The sequence below is a fragment of the Ascaphus truei genome, chromosome 3, assembly GCF_040206685.1.
Source record: "Ascaphus truei isolate aAscTru1 chromosome 3, aAscTru1.hap1, whole genome shotgun sequence".
Lineage (NCBI taxonomy): Eukaryota > Metazoa > Chordata > Amphibia > Anura > Ascaphidae > Ascaphus > Ascaphus truei.
In genome coordinates this window covers 230,732,322-230,757,821 of record NC_134485.1, presented here as the reverse complement: position 1 = coordinate 230,757,821, position 25,500 = coordinate 230,732,322, and the positions used below count along the sequence as shown (strand labels likewise).

The window sequence follows — 25,500 nt, the reverse complement described above, 5'->3', positions numbered from 1 at the left end:
GTATGCAAAATATTATTTTTTGAGACAGGATTGGTACCGCAGGCCAGCGGGGACCCATGGGGACCACCCGAGGACCCCCGGACACCCACGGGGACAACCTGATGACCCCCGGACACCTACGGAGATAACCTGATCACCCCCAGACACCCATGGGGACCACCTGAGGACCCCCGGACTCCCACAGGGACTACCGAGGGCCACTAGACACCTGTGGGAACCACCCAAGGGCTCCCAGACACCTGTAGGAACCTCCCGAGGGCCCCAGACACGTGTGGGAACCACCCGAGGGCTTCCAGACACGTGTGGAAACCACCCAAGGGCCCCCAGACTCCCGTGGGAACCACTTGAGGGTCCACAGACAACCGTGGGGAACACCCTGGGAGTCCCAGATACCTGCAGGGACCTCCTGGAGACACCCGATGGCCTCTGGTATCAATCCTGTGTATAAAAAATTAAATTATGGTTTTATGTGGGGCAAAGGGGATGGGTTGTATATTGGTGCTTAGTACATATTGTAATGTTTATTGGGGACAGAGGGGGTGAATGAAGGGCCAAGTACCCACTTCACAATTGATTTTGATTCCTTTTTCTTCCCACTTCAATGCCTTCTTCAGGAGGGCAGTTAAAAGCTTTGGTGATATGGTGTTTTCTTTTCGCACTCGCTTGCTGATTTTTATTTGGCTTGTATCTTCATGTAAAATAATGGTTGATTTGGCATTCTCATAAATATTCCTTATAATATCAATGTTCTGTATGCTTCACCATTTTGTCTTTTTAAAGCCTTTAAAACAGCTGAAGTGTAGATACACTCAGATTCTTTTTTGTAATCTGCAAATCCTAAACTGAGTTGAAGATCATATTCATTACTTCGGGAAATCACTTCCTGAACAAATAAAATGTAGTCCACTGTGTTCTAGCAACTGCAAAATCCTGCGTGTTCTCTATGCTGGGCAAAGTCCAGGGTCTGTTGCACCAAATTAGTGAGTATCTTCATAAAAATCTGGTACAGATGCGCTCTCCGGTTCTGTCTGACCCTCCATGCGGCTCATGTGTGGAAACCCACCAATGCCGCGTGCCTTACCCGGCCTTTGTCAAGCATTAGCAGGTGACCATGTGCCGCAGGCAGGGGGGGCACAAAATCACCAGCCAGGGGACAGCACAAAGAGTGTCCCTGGTGAGCAGATTTCAACCGGAGATTGCATCTGTAAGTGATTGGGAGTAGAGTGTTTGGTCTGTAGTTCTCGAGTAAAGAGTGTCTCAAGGATTCTCTCTACATCTTTCTGAGCTTCTTTAAAGATTTCAGATGTAATTCCTTCTTCAGGAAAAATCCCAATCTTAATGGATTTTATTACCTTTGATAATGCTTCTGGAAAGACGCATGGTACATCATTGGGGGCAGGTATAGGATATTCAGCGCTCGTGCTGCAAAGGTGGTAATAGGAAAAATCCCTGTGCTGCACGTGCATGGAGCGTCTCCCCAGAGGCTCCCACTTCAGAGGTGATCCCCCCTAAAAGGGGGAGGGCACCCTGAGAAACAGACAAAAAGAAATGCACAAAAGCGCACAAGAGATAGAATTAATATCAGTAATTTATTAAAATAAACACATAAATAGCTGAGAGGATCCAACCCCTCCTCAGCTCAAAAGGTAAAATACCCAGATACTAAAGCCATACATATGGTCTCTAAACATGAAATATCTTAGGACAATAAATCACATACAACAAAAAACAATCAATGTAAAAGTGAACAAAGAAAGTGCTGACAGCCCAAGGGGATTTAGATAAAAACCGCCATAGAGGACTGTAATACCGCTGACAGGGGGAGACGAACACTTACACTAAGGCAAAGGTGGGGGTCCACGGATGACCGCACAGGATCCGGATCGCGGCACCAGGGAAGATGGAACAGCCACCACTAGAGCCTCAGGCAGGTTCCGTCTCAGCCTCTCAGCAAACACGCACAGGATGACCTGTCGTGACCTCTACGCGTTTCGCACCACGTGCTTCGTCAGGAGGTCTCGTGGTGCGAAACGCGTAGAGGTCACGACAGGTCATCCTGTGCGTGTTTGCTGAGAGGCTGAGACGGAACCTGCCTGAGGCTCTAGTGGTGGCTGTTCCATCTTCCCTGGTGCCGCGATCCGGATCCTGTGCGGTCATCCGTGGACCCCCACCTTTGCCTTAGTGTAAGTGTTCGTCTCCCCCTGTCAGCGGTATTACAGTCCTCTATGGCGGTTTTTATCTAAATCCCCTTGGGCTGTCAGCACTTTCTTTGTTCACTTTTACATTGATTGTTTTTTGTTGTATGTGATTTATTGTCCTAAGATATTTCATGTTTAGAGACCATATGTATGGCTTTAGTATCTGGGTATTTTACCTTTTGAGCTGAGGAGGGGTTGGATCCTCTCAGCTATTTATGTGTTTATTTTAATAAATTACTGATATTAATTCTATCTCTTGTGCGCTTTTGTGCATTTCTTTTTGTCTACATCATTGGGGGTTTCTTCTCGCTCTTCCTCTTGGATTATGCCCTATGTTATCTGCATTCTAATACAATTTCATGTAGAAGTCCTCAACTATCTTTATGATAAGTGCATACACTTTCAGTGTTGATCCTTTGTCAGTTTGAGTGCGAGGATTTGCTTCCTCCCAAGCGTTCAGTAAGTCATTGCTTAGTTTTCTTTAAGCCTTTGCTATCTTCAATAGTCTTTTAACCATATCACAGTTACATTTTCTTTCATCTTCAGTTATACACTTGCTAATATATATCTGTTGCAATGACTGTGTATCCAGTATAATAATTCCCGTAAAATGAAATCCTGTGACAATTACTTTACAATCTCATTCTTTGTGTCCAAGAAAAAAGGATATTTACCTATATTTCCTGAGTGGTTCTCGGCCATAAGACACATTCAAGTGAATGGGCTGTAAGGTGTCTTTCTGCACTGGAAGATGTTTTATGGCAAAGTATTAATCAAGAAATATAGACTTACTCATATTAATAGCGAGTTGCCACTGATCGCTAGATTCTTTATATGACGCAAGCTATTATATGCATAAATATTGTGTAAGTGAAACTGCTTGCGTCAGCTTGGGAATTTATCTGTGAGTTTTGTTCTGGCTTCTCCTGCATTAGTGGCCTGTGCAAATTCTAAAGCAGTGATTTCCAACCTTTTTTGTTTGGAGGAACCCTTGAAGTATTTCGAAAAATCTCGGGGAACCCCTATCTGGCTGACACATATTAGGTTCGACAGGGGTCAGTCACAACATTTCACACCTCACGAGCCACCTCTATTTACCACCCTTTACCCATGTTTTTTTCTCCCATCCATCTCACTAACTCGTCTCCCGCCTCGCATGTATTTATCCTTTGCATCTCACTCTTACTCCCTCTTTTCCTCACTCACTCCCTCCTGCCCCCCTCTCTTCTCTCACTCGCCCATACCTTCCATCAATTACCCCACTCTCACTCAATCCACGTACAAAATACATACCAAAAAACCCCAATCCTGGGGGGGAGGGGGGTCTGTGGTCCATAGGTGGAACCCCTGAGACTGCTTCAAGGAGGGAATCACTGCTCTAAAGTATTCTACAATTCACAATATTCCTTACCCCCCCCCCCCCCAAGGATCACAGAAAAGTACCCATTTTTTTTTTATATAAAAATCTACTATACTCTAGGAAGGTTATCAAGTTAATCCTCGCTTCTCCTGTTTTGCTCTCGGATAGGAAGAAATTCACGCATTATTACGATGCTTCATTTGTCATGACAAGTCTGAACGGGCTAAGAATGGAAGATGCAGACAAGACCCCAGAACTTCTAAAAAGAAAATCTAATTCATAAATCCCCAAAAAATTGCTTAAGGATGGCTGAAATTATTTAAGGACATTGTTATTTAAGGACACAAGTTGTTAAAACCTTAAATCGTTTTTTGAGAAGTAATTGGAATGGTCTCTTCAAAGTCAATAACTGAATATATTCATTTGTATTTTTCCACCATTAATGCATTAACAATTCCAAGTGCATGTCACTTTCCATTCAAACAAGCATTACATGGAAACCAACTCCCCACCTCTTCCTAGGTGAAATGCAGGAGATCTCTGGAGCTGACCTGCATTAATTTCAGCTCCTGTGACCCCTCTGCTTCCCAAGATACTTATCTAGGAAGGTGCCCCAGTTCTTTATGAAGGTTTAAAGGTCCTGAATCACATGGATCAATGGGAAGCCACGGCCGATGATGTCGCAGGTTCCTATTGGCCTGTGTGAAACAGAACCTTTAAACCACCATATTCTTCAGTCTGAAGGGCACAGTATTAGATCACATTGCGAGGTATGTATCTTGGGAAGAAGGGGGTACCTTAATTAACATAGTTCAGCTGTAGGGACCCCTTGCTTCACACCTCGTACAAAAACAAACAAAAAAAAAAGCTGTAAAGAATTCAAAAGAAAAAAGCTAAAGCTAAAAGATAACTATGTATACAGTACAGTATGTAACTAGGATTGGGTTCTGCAGGCTGGGGATACATTGTATAACTGCATGTTAATCTATTTTGACTTTGCACAGCACTCACTGCCATCCAGAAATGAACCTACTGCTTTTATATTGTATTTACTCAGTAGGAGCTCAGCTACCATCAATAATTTATTTCATACTCCTTGTTAGTTTGTATATATCAATGTAAATTCTAGAAACCTATGCTTTCTATTTTGCATTCTTTGTATATTGAAATTATTGCATGCACGAAAAAATACCCTGCTAGTGGCTTCACAAAAACATAGTACCTGGTGAGCTCTTATCTATTTTTATGAAATTTATTTTTGCTTGAACTGCCAAAGATGAACAATCTTTTCAATTCACTACATAAAGTAAACACCACTACTTTCATGTACATGTATCAATGGGAACCTTAGAACATACCGAGTTAAATATTGTTTGTAAATATATTCACAGATGTTTCATTACCCTGATTTGTCAGATGTTCTAATACTGTACTCTCACCAAGTCCAAGTTACCTAACACAGGGAAATGTTAGGACTGCAACATTTATACATGTATTCAATCATTATAACAGCCTTCAAAAGAACTCAGATAAATAAGTCCTCCAAACTACAGATGCAGCGGCTGTTATTTAAACACTTCACGCGGTGTACACCTCGGAATACCCATGTGATGGTGCGCGATTTCTCCCAACCATACCGCCTTAAGACGCGAGTGCAGGCGAGTGCATAAAATGGCATTTTGGTGCTCTGGCTTTTAAACACCTGAAATTGGCACAGTAGCACAGAACTGCACACATTACAATTAATTTCATTGCATTCAATTGCACACAATCCATGACATTCAAACAAAGCAACTGCGATAAACACGTGTGCCTGGGGCGATTGGCGGCATTAATGCCGCGTGGAGTACAGCAACGCACACGAAAACGGCGCCGTGATTTGTTCGAATAACGGCCGCTGCATCTGTATGTAGTATTTGGGGCTGTTGTCATTCAGATATTAGCAACCAAAATGCTTGTGTGTAGAACACAGTATTGCTGACCATGTAATCAGGAGACTTTGGTCCAGCATTTTTTTCCAATTGTAATCCAGAGATTCCATGTTAGTAGCAGCCTTGTTACTCTAATAATAATAATAATACACTTTATTTCATATAGCACTTTTCTCCCAATGGGACTCAAAGTGCTTCACAATTACAGTATAGTGTTGTGTGTTAGCAGCACCTAGGTTTTTACAGACACATCATCATTGAGAACGGGAGATTTGGAAAAACAGAGCTAGACTTATGATCACATGGGGCATGTTTGGCCGCACAGAGCGTTTTCATTTTGCAACTTGGCCTGACTGCCTAATTAGCCAACCAATGACATGTTCTTTTCTGCTACAGGTATGTACCTCCTACAGGGTATTTATTTCTTTGTGTATTTTTAGCATTTCATGCTAGTGAATTGGTGAGCTAATTTATCAAGGTTAACAAACTGTTCCAATGTTTCTAAACTTAAATCCAAAGGTACTGAGCATTACCAGAATACACATGCAACACAACTGTTTTGTCTTTTTTAATTAAGAGAATGAAAAAATCTGGAGTGTTTCAATAAATGTTGCATTTCACGCAGAAGGGTATTTATTTCTTTTGTCCCCCTAAACTTTAATATGCCTATTTCAATAAACTGTGATCCTGATAAGCTTAAAGTAGATATTATCTCAGCAGCAGCCTTATTTTAGTGAACAATAGTTAATTCCTTTCGTTTAAATCCTTCGGCGCTGAAGGCAAACACATTGCTTTCAAAATTGGTGTCAGGTCTTTCAACAATAAAGCAAAAGTTTACACCGCTCCCGATGTCAAGAGTCATAATACTAGAATGTAAATATTGCCCCAAAGAAAGAGTTTAAAATACTGTACATGACTCTGTTAATGTGGAAATGTAATATTTCAGTGTTATTGAATTGGCAATGTGCAATAGCATGCCGACCAGCCTTCCCCCTGCTCCAAAAGATGCCATTCTGCAGGGACTGCCCGAGGATGGTTCATGTTCTATGGAATTTGTATTCTTAACCTTTCCGTTTAAACTGCCAAGCAGGATTATAGTGATTCTGTGATAGGTGCATCCATATAGACCATATTCAACATTTCAAAGGGAATAACTTTCCATATCTATTATTGTTACTACGCGACAGGTTTAGTGAAAGTGAAAAATACCAAGAATAAACAGAATTAAAGTCATATGTTTGTCTTTATTTTTTAAGATTATTTAATGGCTTTCAAAACAAGGAAGGTTGACATTTGATTTTACCATTTGGAGCTTCAGCACTTGTTCCAAATAATCACCGTTAATACTGCCTGTTGTTACTTTTAAGTGTGACATGTCAACGTAAAAAGCAAACAGTAACTAATAATCTTTTAATACTAAAGGTTTTCTTCTGCCCTTTGAAAGAATATTTTCAAGTACAGTATATTTGAATGATGCGTCTGCCCTTAGTTGATAAATTCTACATCTGTGACAAGGTTTTATATCAGTGTTTTACTTCCAACAAGTTTCAAATAAAAATTTCGACATTTTCATTTTTAAATTTGACAGAATTTGCATTTTAGAGTTCACAATACTAGATTGTTGAATGGCTGTTGTTCTTTAAACAACCACTTTAATAATTAAATACATTTTTTAAAAATCAACAGAAATACTTTTCCAGCAAGAAGGTAACTTGTCAATGCATATACTCAGACAATGAGACCGGGATTTAACATTATATTTTTATATGTTCTGTGAATAAAAAAAAAACCTGATATTAGCTTTGCTGATAAAGTATAAAGATTATCTACCATAGGGCTTTAATGTACTTTTATAGGTACTGATGCAAAATGATTATGGTCAGCCTGACAGTTTGAGCATAAATGTGTTTAAAATTAAGTACCTATGTTAATAAGAAGAAAGCTAATTTATTTCGATTTTTTACAGTCATAGCGTTTACTGCTAAACTCAACGTATTGTATTTCCTCAGTGGGAGCTCAGCTATAGTACTATTAATTATGGTTATTTTATACTTGTTGGTATTCATGTAGAAACATATATTCTAAAGATCTGTGTTACTGTATATATTTTGCATTCTTTGTTTATTGAAACTGTTGGCAGATATGCAGAAAAATTCTACTAATGTTCTTTGTAAATCCATAAAAAATAACAGCATGGCACAATGAAGCGACAAAGAGGATCGGGGGGCTTCAGGCTAGGCGCAGAGGAAAAAAGCTTCTTAAGCTTCAGAAAAGCTGCCTGTTTTTCTGGAGACCAGTTCACATGATCTGCCTGTTTCTTGGTCATGATGGGTGCGACGATTTTAGAAAAATCTGGCATAAAGCGTCTATAGAAATTCCAAAATCCGAGAATCCTCTGGATAGACTTTAATCTTTTGGGTAACGGTCAATCCAGAATGGCAGAAACGTTGGTAGGATTTATTTCAAGACCTTTAGCTGAGATGAAAGCCTGGATTTCTCAAATTCACATTTCCCAATTTTGGCTAAGAGATTGTGCTCTAGGAGACACTGAAGGACCACCCTCACCTGCTGATGCTGTTGTTCAATGGTGTTTTAGTAGATGAGCCAGCCATCAAGGTAGCTCAATTGGCAAAGGCCTTCTAGAACATCCCTGCAGCTCTCAAATCCATGAAGGCCTCAGTTGAGATTGAATGGTCCTGCCAACATAGATGCACGGGGATCAACAGACGACTGGAAGGTGGGGATATGATTGTGTATATGCCCAGAGGAACTTATCCTATATGTTCCGGGCTTTGGGGTTTCGCGATTTATTTCGACAAGTGCATGCCATGTGGCCCTTCTGGCCACAGTAGAGGCACAACCCAATAGAGCAATGGTGCTGCTTCTCCTGTTCTGTGAGGTGCATACTGCCCAACTGCATGGGTTCCCTCACTTCCTCCTCAGACTTACTCACAGGGGTTTGGAAATGCAGTGTCAACAGAACATTGCTGGAGCTTATGACAATGTTTTCACTCCTGATGTCTCTTCCTCATTCAGAGATGGAGTGAAATGCAAAGGGAGATCAGGTCCTCTATATCAGTAGGGATATCTCTGTAGGTTAGCTCATCTTTCAGCCTCTCCCCTATGCTTTCACGGAATGGGTAAGGGAATTTCAGAGCTTTTTCGTTCCAGACTGTCTCTGCTGCCAGGGTCCTAAACTCAACAACATATTGACACATGGTGTGGAAGCCTTGCTTGATTTGAAGGAGTGCTGACTCAGCAGAGGTCGCACGACCGGAAGTATCGAAGATCAAAGATCGTCTGCATGAAGGCAACAGAGTTATCTAACAGGGGGTATTTTTTTTTTTTTATAAAGGGCTAAAGTTCACACTAGAGCATGATCTGTAAGGAGGGAGAATGCCACCCGAGAGCAATGGGTAGAGAAGGACGAAGGTTGCATGTCAAACTGGACTTGGCACTGGTTCAGGAACCCTCTACAGGCCAAGGAAAGACCTCTATAATGGACTGGAGTAGGATTCTGGGTTCCTTTAGGAGCACAGGCATTGGTGCGGCTTTTGGCAAAGGGGCAGCAGTATATATGGCGATTGTGTCCAGCTTCTGGTACAACGTAGCCAGGCAAGTGACATGGGCCACCCAGCAGCAGACATTGACGGGTCCATTGCGGGGGGCAATTGCATGGCCCGTGCAACGTGTTACGTTGCTTTCTGCAAGTTAGGATACAAACCCAAAGGGCAGATGTATGGAGTGATATGCCGACCTTGGTCTAGAATCAGAGTCATAGAGATGCACGGGTAGTGATGTCCGAATTAGAGTTGCGGCAGGCAAGAATGGTCAGGTCCAGTACTGGGGTTGAGGCAGGCAGCAGGCAAGAATTGTCAGTACGGTTCAGGGGTCGAGGCAGGCAGCAGGCAAGAATGGTTGGGTCACAGTTTTGATGTTGAGGCAGGCAATGTACAAGGCAGCGGTCACCAACAAGATAAAATAGAAAGGGCCCCTTATTTCCTCATTTAGTTTAAGTATCTCATCTCCATGCTGGTCTGAAGCTGCTCCATTTTGTTTTCTAGCTCTACGATCGTTTGTCCCAGCGAGGTAACCTCAGCCTTAAATTGCTCCACCACCTTATGTAGCTCTAACTGAAAAGAGCTGAAGACATCTTCCAGGAATTTTCTTGAGATGTCTGTGTTATCTTTTCTCCAGCTCAGAGTTAGAGGATGCACATGGAAAGTGCATGGAACAGCCGCTACCTTCCCTAATAACAGCGGATAAGTTCTCTTTTGGAAAAAAAGCTTGAAACCTGTTGTGAGGCATCTTATTTTTTGGAGGAAGATGTGGAGCAATACAAGTTCTCCCCTGTGCGTCACCTGGTGCGGGTGGACCGCGGCCAAGCACAATCATGACGTGGGGCATTTAAACTTGCAGGAGATACCTGCACCTGATACGGAGGCCTGTACTCCAGGAAGCAGGGGCTCCCCGGCCCTGAAATTAACGTGGTTCAGCTCTGGAGACCCCCTGTTTCTATCCGATGTACTAAAAAAAAAAATAAACATATCCTCTTTGCGGGGAGACACAGAGAGGGACCGCTTCTCTCTGCTCAGCTCTTAGACTGGTGGCGGCCCCGTAGGATTAACGCAGTGGAAGTACCATTCAGAAGAAGGAACCCCCGCTGTTCTAATCCCATCCGGGCAGCCAGTGTACTGGGCTGTTGGGCATGGGAAAGCTGCAAATGAGTTGTGGGCAGGCTCCATTCAACTGCAGATTCCATACGCCCAAAACCTACTGCATCAATAGGTTGTTAATACAGGCTTGGGGAAGTTTTGTTAATATTTTGTAGGTCAGTTTTGGGCTATTTTAAGTAATTCTATTGAGATGGTGTATGGAGCTCTCTCAGCAGATGTCCATGCTCATTCCTACATGATTCTCACCCTGTGATACCACATTGGTAGTGGATCTGATTCAGAAATACATTGCATTTTCACATACGGTTTAGTATAGGATCCCTAACTGAGCAGTGTCAGAGCTAACACCTTGGGAAAGACGAATATACAAAATACTTCTCACATTAAGGAGCAGACACTGTGGGACAACATTATTGTAAGTCTGTGATTTCTATGGGCAATATAAAAGAGTTACTTTATCTCTTCATTTTACTGCCGAAATAAGTGATAGTTTAATGTTGTACTTAGAAAAGTGGCAGGTATAGCTCGGCATTTAATAGAGCAACATTTTTATGGTCATGAAGCTGCCATTCGTTCTGTTTCCCTCTCTCATTTCAACCATTTACAAATAATGCAATCATTGTTACCCCCGGCTTCTAATAGCACAATAACCATTTTGCACACGTAAGGAAACTTTTATATATGAACAGTACCAAGTAACCTGTTCATTTAAGCACACATGTGATGGGATCTAGTATGGCCTTTATGGTCCCTTTATAATTGCTGGACCCAATAAATAAAAGCCGTTATTGATATTGCAGCATTAGGCTAGGAGTATAGTCCATCTATTAGTTTATATAGACCACCGTTGGTGTATTGATCCATACACAGTAAATATCATTATTGCCGAAAAGCTGAAACTATTTCCAAACAACCCGACACAAAGAACACAAAAGCATATTTTTCTCTTCCAGCATTAGGCCGCGCGTATAGTGACGGCGACGCGACGGATGACGTCACCCGTCGCCGTCGCCACCCGCGAAAAGTTGAATTTCACGTTGCAGCGACGTCACTAGCGACCTGGCCATTGATTGGTTCAGAGAGGCTGTCACATGTGGCGACAGCCTCTGAAAAAAATCAAATTTGACCGGCTACCACGCGTACCTCAAGCGCTTGCGACGGCGACAATGCATTTCTTTTGGAGCGATGTCGCCGTCGCAAGGCACTATAAGCACAGCCTTAGGAACATCCCAGTGCTGTCACGTAGACAACTTTACTAACTTATTAAGGCATGGTCATGTGTAAATATCATGTAACAAATCTACAAAGGGACTTCAAAACCTGATTGCAAAGTCCGTCGCTAGGGTTAGCCTGGACCTAAACTTTAAACCAGGAACATGAAGAAAAAAAACTGTTGTTTTCTGAGAATTCAGAGATGACAAAACAATAAAACTACACTCTACTATCTCGCTCTTTTCATGATTTTATAATGTGATCATTTTTTCCCCATTTTCTTTTTCCACTATAACTTTGTAAAACAGAAATTGGGCCCAATAGAAGACAGTGTAGAATGCATAAATATTTAATAGAATACTTCAGCAACAACAAAATCGCTGCTTGTAGGAAAAGATGCATAACAATAATTATCTTTAAATAGAATATAAAGTATTTATACAGGTGTACAAAAAAAAGCGTAATATGAGTACCCCTGCTCCCAGCACCAGTGGAAATACATGTTATTTATTTTTAGTATAAGAATACAGATGCAGCGGCCGTTATTGAAACAAATCACGGCGCCGGTTTCGTGTGCGCTGCTGTACTCCACGCGGCATGAACGCCGCCAATCGCCCCAGACACCCGTGTTTATCGCAGTTGCTTTGTTTGAATTTCATGGGTTGTGTGCAATTAAATGCAATGAAATGAATGAATTGTAATGTGTACAGTACTGTGCTACTGTGCAACTGTGTCAATTTCAGGTGTTTAATAACCAGAACACTAAAATGCCATTATATGCACTCGCGTCTTAAGGCGGTACGGTTGGAAGTAATCCCGCGCCATGACATGGGTATTCCGAGGTATACACCGTGTGATTTGTTAAAATAATGGCAGCTGCATCTGGAGGTAATTTTATTTGTTTAAAACCAGAGACAAAACATAAAACACAGACAAAGCTCAGTTGTAGCACATCCAGTGAGACTCATACACGGTACAGTGCCTAAATATATATGTATAAATATCTAATAAGTAAAATGGTCTTTTAGTTTGACATTTTTGGCCAAAATTGTTGTAAGCCCCTGAGCCAACGCCACGGCAGACCACATATCAGGGGTCCCTAACGCTAATATAAATTCTTAATAACCTGTGTAATAACAGGAAGAATGATTTATAGTAAATCTGTCAATATTAGTTGCAAAGTTCTAAGTCTGACTGAAGCTTTTATTAACCTGTTAATTACCAGGAAAAGCACTCTGTAATTTTATTTGGACACTAGCAAAATGTATCTGTATCTGGAAACTCTACATACTGTATAACAATTGTTGTGGTAAAGATATTTTAGGGCATATACATATACAGTATTTATGTACCTGTACATATTTTGTAGAAATACCTCATCCTTTAAAATCTACTCAAGTCAGACCATGAACACGAGAAGCATTAAAATGGCGTACAGTACACCTGAACGGCAAATCCTGCACGGAAGCTTTCTTTTAATATTACAATTATTTTTTCGGTTGGCCACAGTGCCTTGAAAGTCTCTTACAACAAAGATCTGAAAATCAGATACTCATAAACAAAGGCTTCACTGCCATTTTTATTTCCTTTGGGCAGAGTTTTAATTACCGTGCCTAGATCTTTACAAATCCGTATATGATTTATCTGGGAGGAAAAGATATTAATATACAGTAATGTGGCGTTTCATTTTAAGCAAGCTTTACATTATTTACGGGACACTTTTTCAATCATTCTTGCTTCATGTGTTTAATGAGGTTGAAAAAAAAAAAGAATGACTTTCAAGGATGGCATTACTGAAAGAACTGGTTCTTTTGATTCAAACGTATTTTTCTATTTTTCCCCTTACGTTAGCGGTAGCCAAACAACGTTTTGAAAGATGTGGAAGGTATGCATATTGTTTTCCATTCAATTTCATAGACACTGAGAAATTGCAATTCAACAACGTCCTTGTAAAAATATATCATAAACATTCAAATAATTATTGATATTTTGGTGTGAAAATGTAGTTCTGATGCGGACGTTATCATCATGTTTTACTGAAGGGATGGCTGGTTAAAGATTCTACATACTGTAGCTACAGTAGAAAATGCTAGAAGTCCAAGGGTCCAAGTATAAGCTATCCAAGCGGTGGCTGGTGACAACATAAAGCGTAAAAGAAAATAGAAGGAAGGAAAAGAGGGTAAAAATAAAAAGATAATAGGCTAAAAGAAGAGGGATGCATATAGGCAGATTAGTACACTAATAACATTTATTATTGAAAGGTTCAATCCTACTTATTACCAGGATGCAGCCTGATGAAGCAGCGAGAGAGGAGAGAGCTGCAGATGCTGTGTAAGTCCTCATGCGGTGGCCATTTTGCCCCAAAAATCTTGGAGATCTTTTTAAATCGGGAGCCACGCTCAGACCGCGTTATAAATAGATCTGCGTTGTAGCACATCCACCCCCCCAGCCCCGCACCAATCCCCCCCCCAGCCCTGCACCGATCCCTGTCAGCAGCCCCACGATGCCCCAGCAGCTGACACCAAAGGTACGGAGCAAGGAGGGGGGGGGGCTGTGTGCGTGCTGTGAGTGTGTGGAGTGTGTTGTGAGTGTGTGGAGTGTGCTGTGAGTGTGTGCAGTGTGCTGTGAGTGTGTGCAGTGTGTGTGTGCAGTGTGTGTGTGCAGTGTGCTGTGAGTATGTGCTGTGAGTTAATATTTGTGGTCCACGCTCAATCCGCGTTAAAGCTCAATGGGTTGAGCTATATATATATATATATATATATATATATATATATATATATATATATATATATATATATATATATATACACACACACACACACACATGGGTCACAGGGGAGGGGCAATCCCTTCTGCGTAGTGATCCTACATTACAGTACATAATTGGGGGGAATGACCTCAGTAAGTCCACACAGGAAACCCATTAAGGTCGTTAAGCCTTTTACCAAAATAGTAGTCCCCAAAGAGGGGGCTACTTAGATAATTGGCTTTCTATAGCAGATGTAATAATGGTTAAAGCAAATATTTGGCTACTCTGGTTTCTTTAGAAATTAAGAAAGTTTTCTTTTGAGAGAGTGATCGACAAGGAAGTGTTTTCACTCCCCTTATCTCATCATATGTATAAGAGGACAGAAGGGAGGCTTTATCTATTTCAACACACAGTGATATCACACTTACTCAGCTTACTATGTTTATAAACTAAGAGACCGATTTAGCGTTGGCTAACAATAGTGCCATTATAGCACAAACTTATCGCATGGGCACAAATGGCTGGTTTGCAACTCGTAAAAATAAGACCCCAATTTACAGTTGGCTAAAAATAGGCGCAAAAGACAGTTTTCTTTGGCATGGTTAATATAACGAATTTTAGCAGAGGCATGACTATTCCTAATTAATTTATTTAAATGAGCTCAACATGAGCGTACATATGTTACATAGCACCTGTCCTGTTTTAGCATCCAATTTATAGTTGTTATAACAGCTGTTCCTAATTTAGGACCCCTTCTTAATTATGCGCGTATAGGGACCAGGTACTAATCAGACTACACTACAAGAAACCAGCAGTTACAACAAACATATTCTGAAGTCATGGCTGCAATTTCTGCTCTTTTGATGTGCAGACATTACCTAGCAATCACCTTGCTCAGTTGATGCAGACTGAGGTCTTTCCCCTAAAAGTCACATTTTTAAGTGCAAACATTACACATACTTCAGTATTTCGCACAAAAGTATACATGCGAAAGAGGTTAAAATGATGCATAGCCTTTAGCACTATTCTAGGATATCATTATCATATTTAAAGACTACTTACTTATCAATCGGTAGCGCCAAATTCCTAATCCCAGAAATATTGAAAGTGAAGCATTGTTTTTAAGCCCTCCACTTTTTTCAATCATGTCTAATCTGACAATCAGGCCCTAACTTTAAAACAAGATGATGTGCCCGTAAACACGGAATCCTGCACATCCTACTCAGCACAGTGACTTTAAATATACAGCTAGAAGAAGTGAAACATCTCCCAAATGTCAGGTTACTCTAAGGCAGGCCTGCACAACTCCAGTCCTCGAGGGTCGCAAACAGGCCAGGGTTTCAGGATATCCCTACTTCAGCACAGCTGACTCAATTAGTGGCTCAGTATGACTGAGCCACTAATTGATCCAGCTGTGCTGAAGTAGGGATATCCTGAAAACCTGGCCTGTTTGCGACCGTCGAGGACTGGAGTTGTGCAGGCCTGCTCTAAGGGTTATACATAAACTGATTGTGCCGAGTGGGGCAATATAGCAGAGAAACTCACACTGACGTCGAGTCTCCAAACAATAGTGCCCCTACCGGCACAAATGTAGTTAAATGTCTAACCCCATGTGTGTACATTTGTAACCGTAAAAAGTTACTGAAAAAGTACTTGTCTCTTTTTAAAGACGTGTCAATTATAAAGATTTACTGTTTACATACAGTAGAGATGTAGCCAACGTAATTGCAACCCATGGCGCGTTGCCGCGGTCAAAATAGTGCGATAACACCGTGCCCCTTTCTGAAGTGGTCAATTAAAAACACTGATTGTTTCTCCTGCCGGTGCTTTGTGTATGTACCACTGCGTCGAGCCACAGGTTGCAATAAGGTATCAGTTCAATGTAATACGATAGAGCACCATACCCGCAACATTGTAATGAGGAACATATTCACTGCTAGTGTTCTGCACGTATCTATGCTGCAACAGAAATTCTTTACATGACATAGAAATGGGTTTAAAACAAACAGTCTGTCATTATAAACTCATGTTTCATCCAGCACTAATGTCAAAATACTCCATTGGCAATGTCACCTTTAATGTCATAGGTACATTGTATTTCATTATACATATGAATAGATTTTTGTTCCAGATAAAATGCAAACACTGTGTTCAACGACAGTGAAGTAATTGAATTTAAATAACTATACAAAGAAGCGTATGGAAATGTTCTCTAGTAGCAGGTTCTTGAACACGGCGCCAGGCAAAATGGTGCATGAAGAAAATGAATCTCTGGAACCGATATTTTTTATTTTACTTTTTGTGATTTAAGAGTACATTCAAGCCTCACAATATGTAATTCATCAATGTCAACCCAGTGTCTATTTTGTACCCAGGTGCTTGCTGTTTTACCCGAAAACCACAATAAACATGTCATGAATTACTCCATATCAGTCAATGCAATAATTCGACATGTAATGCCACAGAGCTGCTGTTTTGTTCAGAGACCTGGAACGATGAATGTTAGAGTAGCAAAATGTGCACTTACTGCGATCTGTGATAACTGCCCTGGCCTCTGGATTGCTGGTCTTGTTTTTCAGGTTCTGTGCTGCAGTGATAAGTTCCTCCAGATGGGGACGCCTTTGTTCTAAGTCCTGGAGCGTCACCTATTTACAGATAGGCAAACACGATAATATATACATATATATTCATACTACTGTATATATTCCAATTTTATCGATGCATATACTGTATGTTTCATAGAAATTATAATATGTGTTTCACAGCGGGCAACATCTTTATCACATATGAAACATACATTGTCCCATGTATACATATGAAAGAGACCATGCCCTGGATTTAACACACCGTGAGCAGGGCATCACACTCCCATTTTGTGATAACTACTATTCAAGTCAATGGCAGTCACCCAGGGCCGCCAACAGAAATCATGGGGCCCAGGACAAATGAAAGGAGAAGCCCCCCCCCCCCGCATCCAAAGCGCACCTACCACAAAAATATTTTTTAGCGCGCAACTTTTACTTAACTGTTTTTTTCTTAAAAAACATTACAATGCAATCTGTTTATTTTTATATTTTCAACAAAAGACAGGTGACTGCCTGCCTGCCTGGGTGGGTGACTGCCTGCCTTGACTGGGTGGGTGACTGACTGCCTAGGTGGGTGACTGCCTGCCTGGGTGGGTGACTGCCTGCCTTGACTGGGTGGGTGACTGACTGCCTAGGTGGGTGACTGCCTGCCTGGGTTGGTGACTGCCTGCCTTGACTCACTGTCTGGGTGACTGCCTGCCTGGGTGGGTGAGTGAGTGACTGGGTGGGTGGGTGTGTGAGTGACTGGGTGCATGAGTGAGTGACTTGGTGCATGAGTGAGTGACTGGGTGGGTGAGTATCTGGGTGGGTGACTGGGTAGCTGGGTGGATTTCTGAGTGACTGGGTAGATGGCTGAGTGACTGGGTGGATGGCTGAGTGACTGGGTGGATGGCTGAGTGACTGGGTGGATGGCTGTGACTGGGTGGGTGGATGAGTTGGGTGGGTGGGTGAGTTGGGTAGGTGAGTTGGGTGGGTGGGTGAGTTGGGTGGGTGGGTGAGTTAGTGACTGGGTGGGTGAGTTGGGTGGGTGAGTTAGTGACTTGGTGGGTGAGTGAGTGACTGGGTGGGTGACTGAGTGGGTGACTGAGTGACTGGGTGAGTGAATGGGTGAGAGTCTGGGTGAGTGACTGGATGAGTGACTGGGTGAGTGACTGGGTAAGTGACTGGATGAGTGACTGGGTGAGTGACTGGGTGAGTGACTGGATGAGTGACTGGATGAGTGACTGGATGAGTGAGTGACTGGGTGAGTGAGTGGCTGAATGGGTGAGTGGGTGGGTGAGTGAGTGAGTGGGTGGGTGAGTGACTGGGTGGGTGAGTGACTGGGTGGGTGAGTGACTTTGTGGGTGACTGGGTGGATGGCTGAGTGACTGGGTGGGTGAGTGAGTGACTGGGTGGGTGAGTGACTGGGTGAGTGGGTGGGTGGGCGCAGGGGAAGCTGGGTTGGCGGGTGCACAGGAGAAGCTGGGTTGGCGGGCATGCGGGGGAAGCTGGGTTGGCGGGCACGCGGGGGAAGCTGGGTTGGCAGGCCCGGGCTCGCAACAGCGCTTCCCCTCCATCCCACGTTGGGAGCGGGGGGTGGGAGGGGGGAGCGGGCCCACAGGCAGCAGGACAGACACCCTGCTTCCCTGCGCGCCAAGATCTCGGCTCTGCGCATGTGGAATTGCCGGCATTTTTTTTCTGATTTTTTTTCAAATAAACAAGCATGGCTGCGCATGGGGCCCGAGTGGCCGGGCCCCCTGACTCACGGAGCCCGGGACTTCAACCCCGGCAGACCCCCCCCCTGTTGGCAGCCCTGCAGTCACCACCAGATTGGGGTGTGATACTCCGCATTGCGGCTTGATAATCCTGGCCTATATTCATTGTGTGATAATTACAGTTCATAAACGCCCCATATACAATATGTTTGGGTGTGGGATACTTCTTGTTAGCCAGCTTCGCAGCTTGCTAATTACAGGTTTACTTATGAAACCAATGCAATGACATTGTGAAGTAATGAGGTACCACTGTGTGGATGGACATACCACTTGAAACTAGGACAGCCTTGAAAATGATTCTGACTTTGAAGAGACATAACCACTTAAACAACAATATTTAAATGAAGAATAGCATTAAACTAAGCTACACAAGGTGCTTTGCTTACACCAGTGGTTTCCAACTTTTTTTGGTTTAGGAACTCTACGTATGTGAAATTTTGAGGAACCTCAACCCTCTCTATCAGCGCACCTGAGATCAGATGCATTGTAAGGAACCCCACACCTCTCTAATAGTGTATCTGTGATCAGATGTATTGTAAGGACCCCAACCCTTTCTCATAGTGTCTGATATTAGCTGCATTGTAAGGAACCCCAACCCTCACTAATAGCGCGTTGTAAAATGTTCTGTATTTGGTACACTTTTAAAAGGACCTGAAAATTACAGGGAACCCTTTAGGGATGCCTGGGAAACCCAAGGGTTCCTAGGAACACGGGTTGAAAAACACTGGCTTACACTATAAATGTTCACTTCAGTGTCAGTAATGCAAGCAAATGTCTTAGGCTTGTTATATAGTAGGCGCTGGTGCGCGTGCACGTGGCGTGCGTGCTTAGTTGTATAGGTGCAAGCAGTGACGCACGTGGTTAGGCTGCGCTGTGATTGGTTCGCAGCACGGCAGCAGCGAGAAAATACAATTTTATTGTAATTTCCCTGGTCTGCCGCGCCACCGCTCACGGCCGCGCACGCGCTCATCCCAAGTATACAAACGTCTGGCTAACACAGCCAATTCTAACTGACATGCGCCTTAGTGCAGCTTAGTAATCCTGGTCAGCAGAGTGTTTGTTACCTTTTAATCTATTTGCGGAGTTGGTTTGTAAAACATTATAAACAGTGGTACCTCGAGAATATGGGATAGTACATGATCATTCAGATTCTTTGGAAAACAAGCCGGTAGGGAAATGATGAAGAATGCAAAGTTATAGCTCTCTTACCTAACTGGCTACAGTATTGTGTGGAGCACTTACGCCTCTTATTATGTTTTATACCTCCATCCTAGAAAGGTTTGCATTTTATTTTATAAAAACTTCCTTCACCATTTTTTAGAGCTTTTGCTATATTTTTAGATGTGCTGTAATTCCAACTATTTGTTATGTTCTTTGATGCATTTGGACATTTCTCAATCCTTGCACAAAAAAAATAAATAAAGAGCTTTACGTTCTGTCTTTCCAGCCATGAAACAAAAGAAGCTGTTCTGAAAGTTAAACAAACAATGATATAAAACAAAATGTTCTGTGTGCCAGCAGCAGATTTAATGCTCCAACATCTCTGCTCAAGATAGAGCAATCAAGTGACAACTCTTTAAAACAAACCTAAACCTAAAATGAAATTGTAAAGACAATAACTACTCACACGTTGATAAGATATTTAGGACACCATGCCATAGGGTGGTTATGGGGGTGATATAAGGGGGTTATTCATTAAAGTCCAATAGTGCCATTGGGGCACTATTGCACAAAAAAACAAATTTTGACTTCAATAAGCTATATCCCTTGATTTAATTTTCTGTCTCAACGAATCTCAAATTACTTCAATGGGTGTTTCCATTCATTTTAATACTAACTTGATTTCGTATAAGGTTTTTCTCCCAACAGGACTTAAAGATCACAGTACACAGTGCTGTACATAGGATTGAAGCTCACAGCTCACAGTACAAAGTGCTGTATATAGAATTAAAGATCACAGTACACAGAGCTGTACATAGGATTAAAGCTCACAGTACACAGTGCTGTACACAGGATTAGTATAGGCACAGTAGCTTCCCTCACAATATCACAATCTGCTGTTTGTTTGGTGCCTGATGCAATGTGACTTGTAGGTGAGTCTGGAATTTGTACCAGGCTCTTCAACTGTCAGTGTCATTGTTTCCAGAGTCAGTGCCTTTACTCACTGAGCCGCACCTTCAACACATTTTAATTATAACCCCATAAATGTAACATGTATTAATCGGAACAAAACTATAAAATATCTGGCTCAGTAGCTTGGAGAAGGGCAACGCAAGAGACAAAGGATTTGCAATAAATCTAATGTATTATTAGCCAAAAAACACAACTTTATGACCGTAAATGGTCTATATCAAGTAAGGCAAAGTGGCATAGTGAGAAAGTCATAAGTGATCCCTTTTTTATAATCCCCACCTACCCGCAACACCCTGTGTTCATTATCCATGTTGAAAAACAGCTGTGCTGAAACACTCCTTCTGTTGTCCTGTGTCAGAATAATCTCCATATCCACGGGGGAAAGGGGGAGGAGGGGAGAAGGGCATGTCCTGGTGATCCAATCTTGCCGTCTGTTGTTCCGGTATCTTCGTGAGTCCCGTCCGACTCACCCTTTTGATTGTGGCTCAGTCATCCAGCTGTGTACTATAGCTCCTCCAGCATCATCACACGTGGTACCGTGGTATAAAAAGGATCACATGACTTTCTCACTATACCACTTTGCCTCACTTGATAAAGACCGTTTACAGTCGAAACTTTGTGTTTTTTGGCTAATAATAAATTCGATTTATTGCAAATCTGTTGTGCCTTGTGTTGCCTTCTCCTTGCTTCATTGGATCTGCTGCAGGCTTCTATCCTTTCGCAGGAGCACCGTTTCATACTTTTGGTGTTCAGCTTTCACCTCATTCCATATTAGCTCAGTAGCTTTACATACTATAAATGGAAAATGGAACATAAAAAAAAAAAGAGAACATTTATTCCTACTGTACCTGTAACAGACCACTGTAAGCCTGGACTGCCCTGGGTAAACAAGGACATTTGGAGCTTTAAAACAAACTATCCCCAGGACACAGAAATTACTGCAAATTCATCAACATTGCTTAGGGGGCAATGACATCCATTCAGATCTACTTCCACCTAAAGAAAATACCTTACTTTTTCTCTGTGCTACAGCTTGTGATAAATCATGTTGCCTAATTGAGTGACAGTACAGTTCGACCATAAAAACTTAGTCAACAAGAAAAGCAAAACCAGGTCAACAAACCTATTTATGACCTCATAGACAGAAGTATTTATAATCCATGAACTCCATCCAGTGTGAGCACTGTAGTAGAGGCCTCTGGGCCAGGGATTGCCAACTACTCAAGGGCCACCAACAGGTCAGGTTTTAAGAAGACTGAGCCACCTGTGCTAAAGCAGGGATATCCTGAAAACCTGACCTGTTGGTAGGCCTTGAGGACTGGAGTTGGCCAACCAATGCGTCTAGGCTATATGGGATTTATACAACACAAATAAAATGAATATCCTGAAGTCATATTGTAACAGGGTGGATCCACTGTCACATAGTGCAATAGGGAAAACCTGTGCACATCACTTGATACCGGCCTGAGGTCAATTCTAAAGCAGGCCGTTTTAATGAATCTTCTCAGATGCCTCATTAAACCTTTAAGAAGCCTGCAGACTAATCTCTCTGATCTAGGAATCTTGCTGCCCCTGGATCGTACAAGAGGGACCACCCTATACAAGTAAACACAGACTCTCTAATCCAGGAAGGTACTGAACCTGGACCGCGCAAGAGAAATTACCAAGCACCTTGGACCTCCCCTCCTCCTAGCCAGAGAGGAGTAAGATGGGGCCGAAGGTAACTAACCTCCACACTGTTTTGTCTTTTGCTGTTGGTAAGGGGCTTGGCCCCCCAACCCATACACAGGGTCAGCGCTCCCTATAGAAGCTAGATCAAGTTTGTTTTCCTTTTATCCTGTTTTTGCTGATCACAAGCTGTTTCTGTTACAAAAGTTGCGGCTAATAAAAGCCTATTTGATTTTCCTCTTAAAAACATCTCCTGTTCTAACAAACCTTGCATACACCTCCTACATATGGTGTAAGAAATGGGATAAGAGGTTGCATTTGAATTTAAAACGGGACTTGGAGACTGACACAAATTTTTATTTTTGTGCTTTTGTTTGCAATGGGAGTAACAACGGAAGAACCACGGGCAGAGGTGATCATAATAAAGTGCTACTGATCCAGGCAGAAAACCAAGCCACATCGCTTAATAAAGCCACAACCACCAGAGTCTGACTGGGGGGACTGTGACAGATGGTGACCACACAAGGTACCGATTCTGTGAACAAAGTCTACTCCATCACGTGTGCGGGGGGGGGGGGAAAAACATGTTTTTTTTTAAATGGCTGCTCTGAAAAAATTATCTATGGAGACGCCTGAAAGAGCTACGAACTCTGCAAGTGAAGTCTGCCACTCCTGTATGACTACCAACTGTGGCTCATGCATGTACAGAGAATATTTATGCAATAGCATCTCCCAGGGTCAGTGTGAACAATACACCTAAAATATCAAAATGGAGGGTAAAATGTATTTTGTCTGTAATGAACCTGGCCACACCAAAGAGTGTCCCTTCAGGCTTGATGATGATGATGATGAGGATGTCTCTTAATTGGACCCAGATACAAAACGCAACAGAAAGATGTCTGTATCTTTTTCCTGTGGTGAGCCTCACCTGGATGAGTCTTGTCCCTACAACAGTGAATTTGAACGGTGGCAGCAAGAGCAGGACCAGCTGAATGGCAAATGTTTCCGCCAGCTACTGCAACTGCAAACCAAACACGGTGGGTGCAGTGCAACTGCAGAAGTTTCAAGCAATGAATGTGATCTAAGTATTGTTGATGTCTCAGGGCATTCAAATACAAAGAAAAGAGAGAAGAAAAATAAAAGGAGGTTCTCAGCTTACCGTAGAAGTTGCAAACACGTCCACAGATGATCCTATGACATCAGAAGGGGGCCAAGATTTCCTGAAGCCTAGAGTAACTGGCAGATTCATCCCAGGAATGGCAGAATCTGGAGATTGCCCAAGACTGAAATCGTGTCCCCCAAAAATGTGTCTATCTGGGTCTGACAGTGCGGAACCATCAACAAGAAGTACAAGGGAAGCGGAGCCAGAGCAAATAAGCGACAATCCCTTCACAAGCCCTAAAGATGCACTGCAAACTGATAGGAGATCACAGTAATGTCTATGTAAACAAATGGAAAAACAGATAAAGAGGGTCTGCTCACACTCGCTTTTGACTGTGGAACTGTGATGAACACAGAGTGTCACTTGTGTAGTGACTTCGAAAACCTAATAACCACCATGGACGAGAAACAGAGCCGCTCTGAGGGAGTTATTGCTGACTGGAAGCAAAAGTATGGGGAGGCTCAGGCAGAGCTCAAAGTTTCTATGAAGAAGGCCCTCAGTTTCAGTATAGATCTTAAACTCTCTCAGAAGGAGTCTCACAATCTCAGCACAGAGCTGTGAATCTCTCAAAAGGAGTTTTCCAGTCTCAGTGCAGGGAGTCTCTCAGAAAGAGAGATTCACAGTCTCGTCACAGAGTTATTAGGATTTGGAGTATACCTAGGGCACAGTTTATACGGTTAAAAAGACTATGTTCTGACAATGATACATTTCTTGTACGATCACGAGATATGGCGGATAGATTCCTGACGAGAGGGTACAAACAAAAGGATATCCAGGCAGCTTTCGATCATGCAAATTTCTTAAATAGAAAAGATATGATTAAAAACAAATATAGTACCAAAAGATCACAACATCACGTTGATTATAATGACCCTACATATCCACTATTCATATCCACTTTTAGTAGACAATCACACTCTATTCGTGAAATATTCCTTAAACATTGGAATGTACTTACATTAGTTAAGGTCATTGCCCCTATCATACAGGGAGGTCCTAAGTTTGTATACAAAAAAGCCAAAACATTGGCATCCCATCTTTCACCAAGCATATTTAATTCCACTTCTCGAGATTCACAATTGAAAGATATCCCAAAAGGTTTCTTCCCATGTGGGAGATGTTGTAAATGTAAGTATGCCAATAGCACAAAAACCGTTTGTGTTAATAACAAGAATGTTCGTATTGGCAGCTTTATTAACTGTTGTACTAGCCATGTGATCTACCACTTGCAATGTGGGTGTAAAAAATCCTATATTGATCGTACTATTAGATCACTTAGACTTACAGTAGGTTACAAGAACATGTTAGACTGATTATCAGAAAGGATTTAACACATCCTGTATCACGACACTTTTCTCAATGTCCATCAGGAGGCATTACTAATTTTAAATTTCATGGAATAGAACATATACCATCTCATCCAAGGGGTGGTGATAGACTTAAAAAACTAAATGTGAGGGAGATGTATTGGATCTTCACCATGAACACTTTACAGCCCATGGGTATTAACATTGAATGGGAGCTTAAACATTTTTTAACAGATTAAAGTGTTCATGGTGTATATCTCTTTTCTCTTCCTCATATTAACATCTGTACATACTGTTCTTTATAGCCACATATTACAAGGTCAATGTTAGGACCAGTAGGTCAGGCCAGAATCTGCACTTGTGTTAAGCATCCATGTTGTCTGTTCATAACTAGTTAAGATTCTTTAGTCAGCCTTTTGCTGAAATATAATTCCTAATGCACTCAGTTTCTGCCAAATTACATTTCCTTTATTCCTGCTCAGGATATTGCTAAGATACTTTTTGTATTGTCAGTCTCCTGCTCTTTTAGTCAAATATACAAAAGGCTGGTTCTCTGAAAGAGGCAAAATAGTATAACTTAGTTGCTAGAGATTCAAGGTCTCTTTTGATAACAGACAATGAATAAGCTATGTATTCAGACATTGCCTGTATTGGGAGAAACACGTCCCAAAATCATGCCACTAATATGTCCTGCCCCTAAATCACGTCTCTAATCAATGCTACGCCCAGGACACATCCAGGTTACGCCTATGTTACGCCTATGTT

The 25,500-nt window shown here is 42.0% G+C and overlaps 1 protein-coding gene across 17 annotated transcripts in view; it reads right to left on the bottom strand.

Annotated features, from left to right (window-relative positions):
- DMD (dystrophin) overlaps nucleotides 1-25,500 on the bottom strand; it is a 2,761,517-nt gene that overhangs the window by 616,962 nt on the left and 2,119,055 nt on the right. For all 17 annotated transcript variants that reach the window (XM_075590265.1, XM_075590266.1, XM_075590270.1 and 14 more), the window contains one exon: nucleotides 16,654-16,771. In XM_075590265.1, coding sequence (XP_075446380.1) covers nucleotides 16,654-16,771 — 118 coding nt within the window. The remainder of the gene's footprint in view (nucleotides 1-16,653; nucleotides 16,772-25,500) is intronic.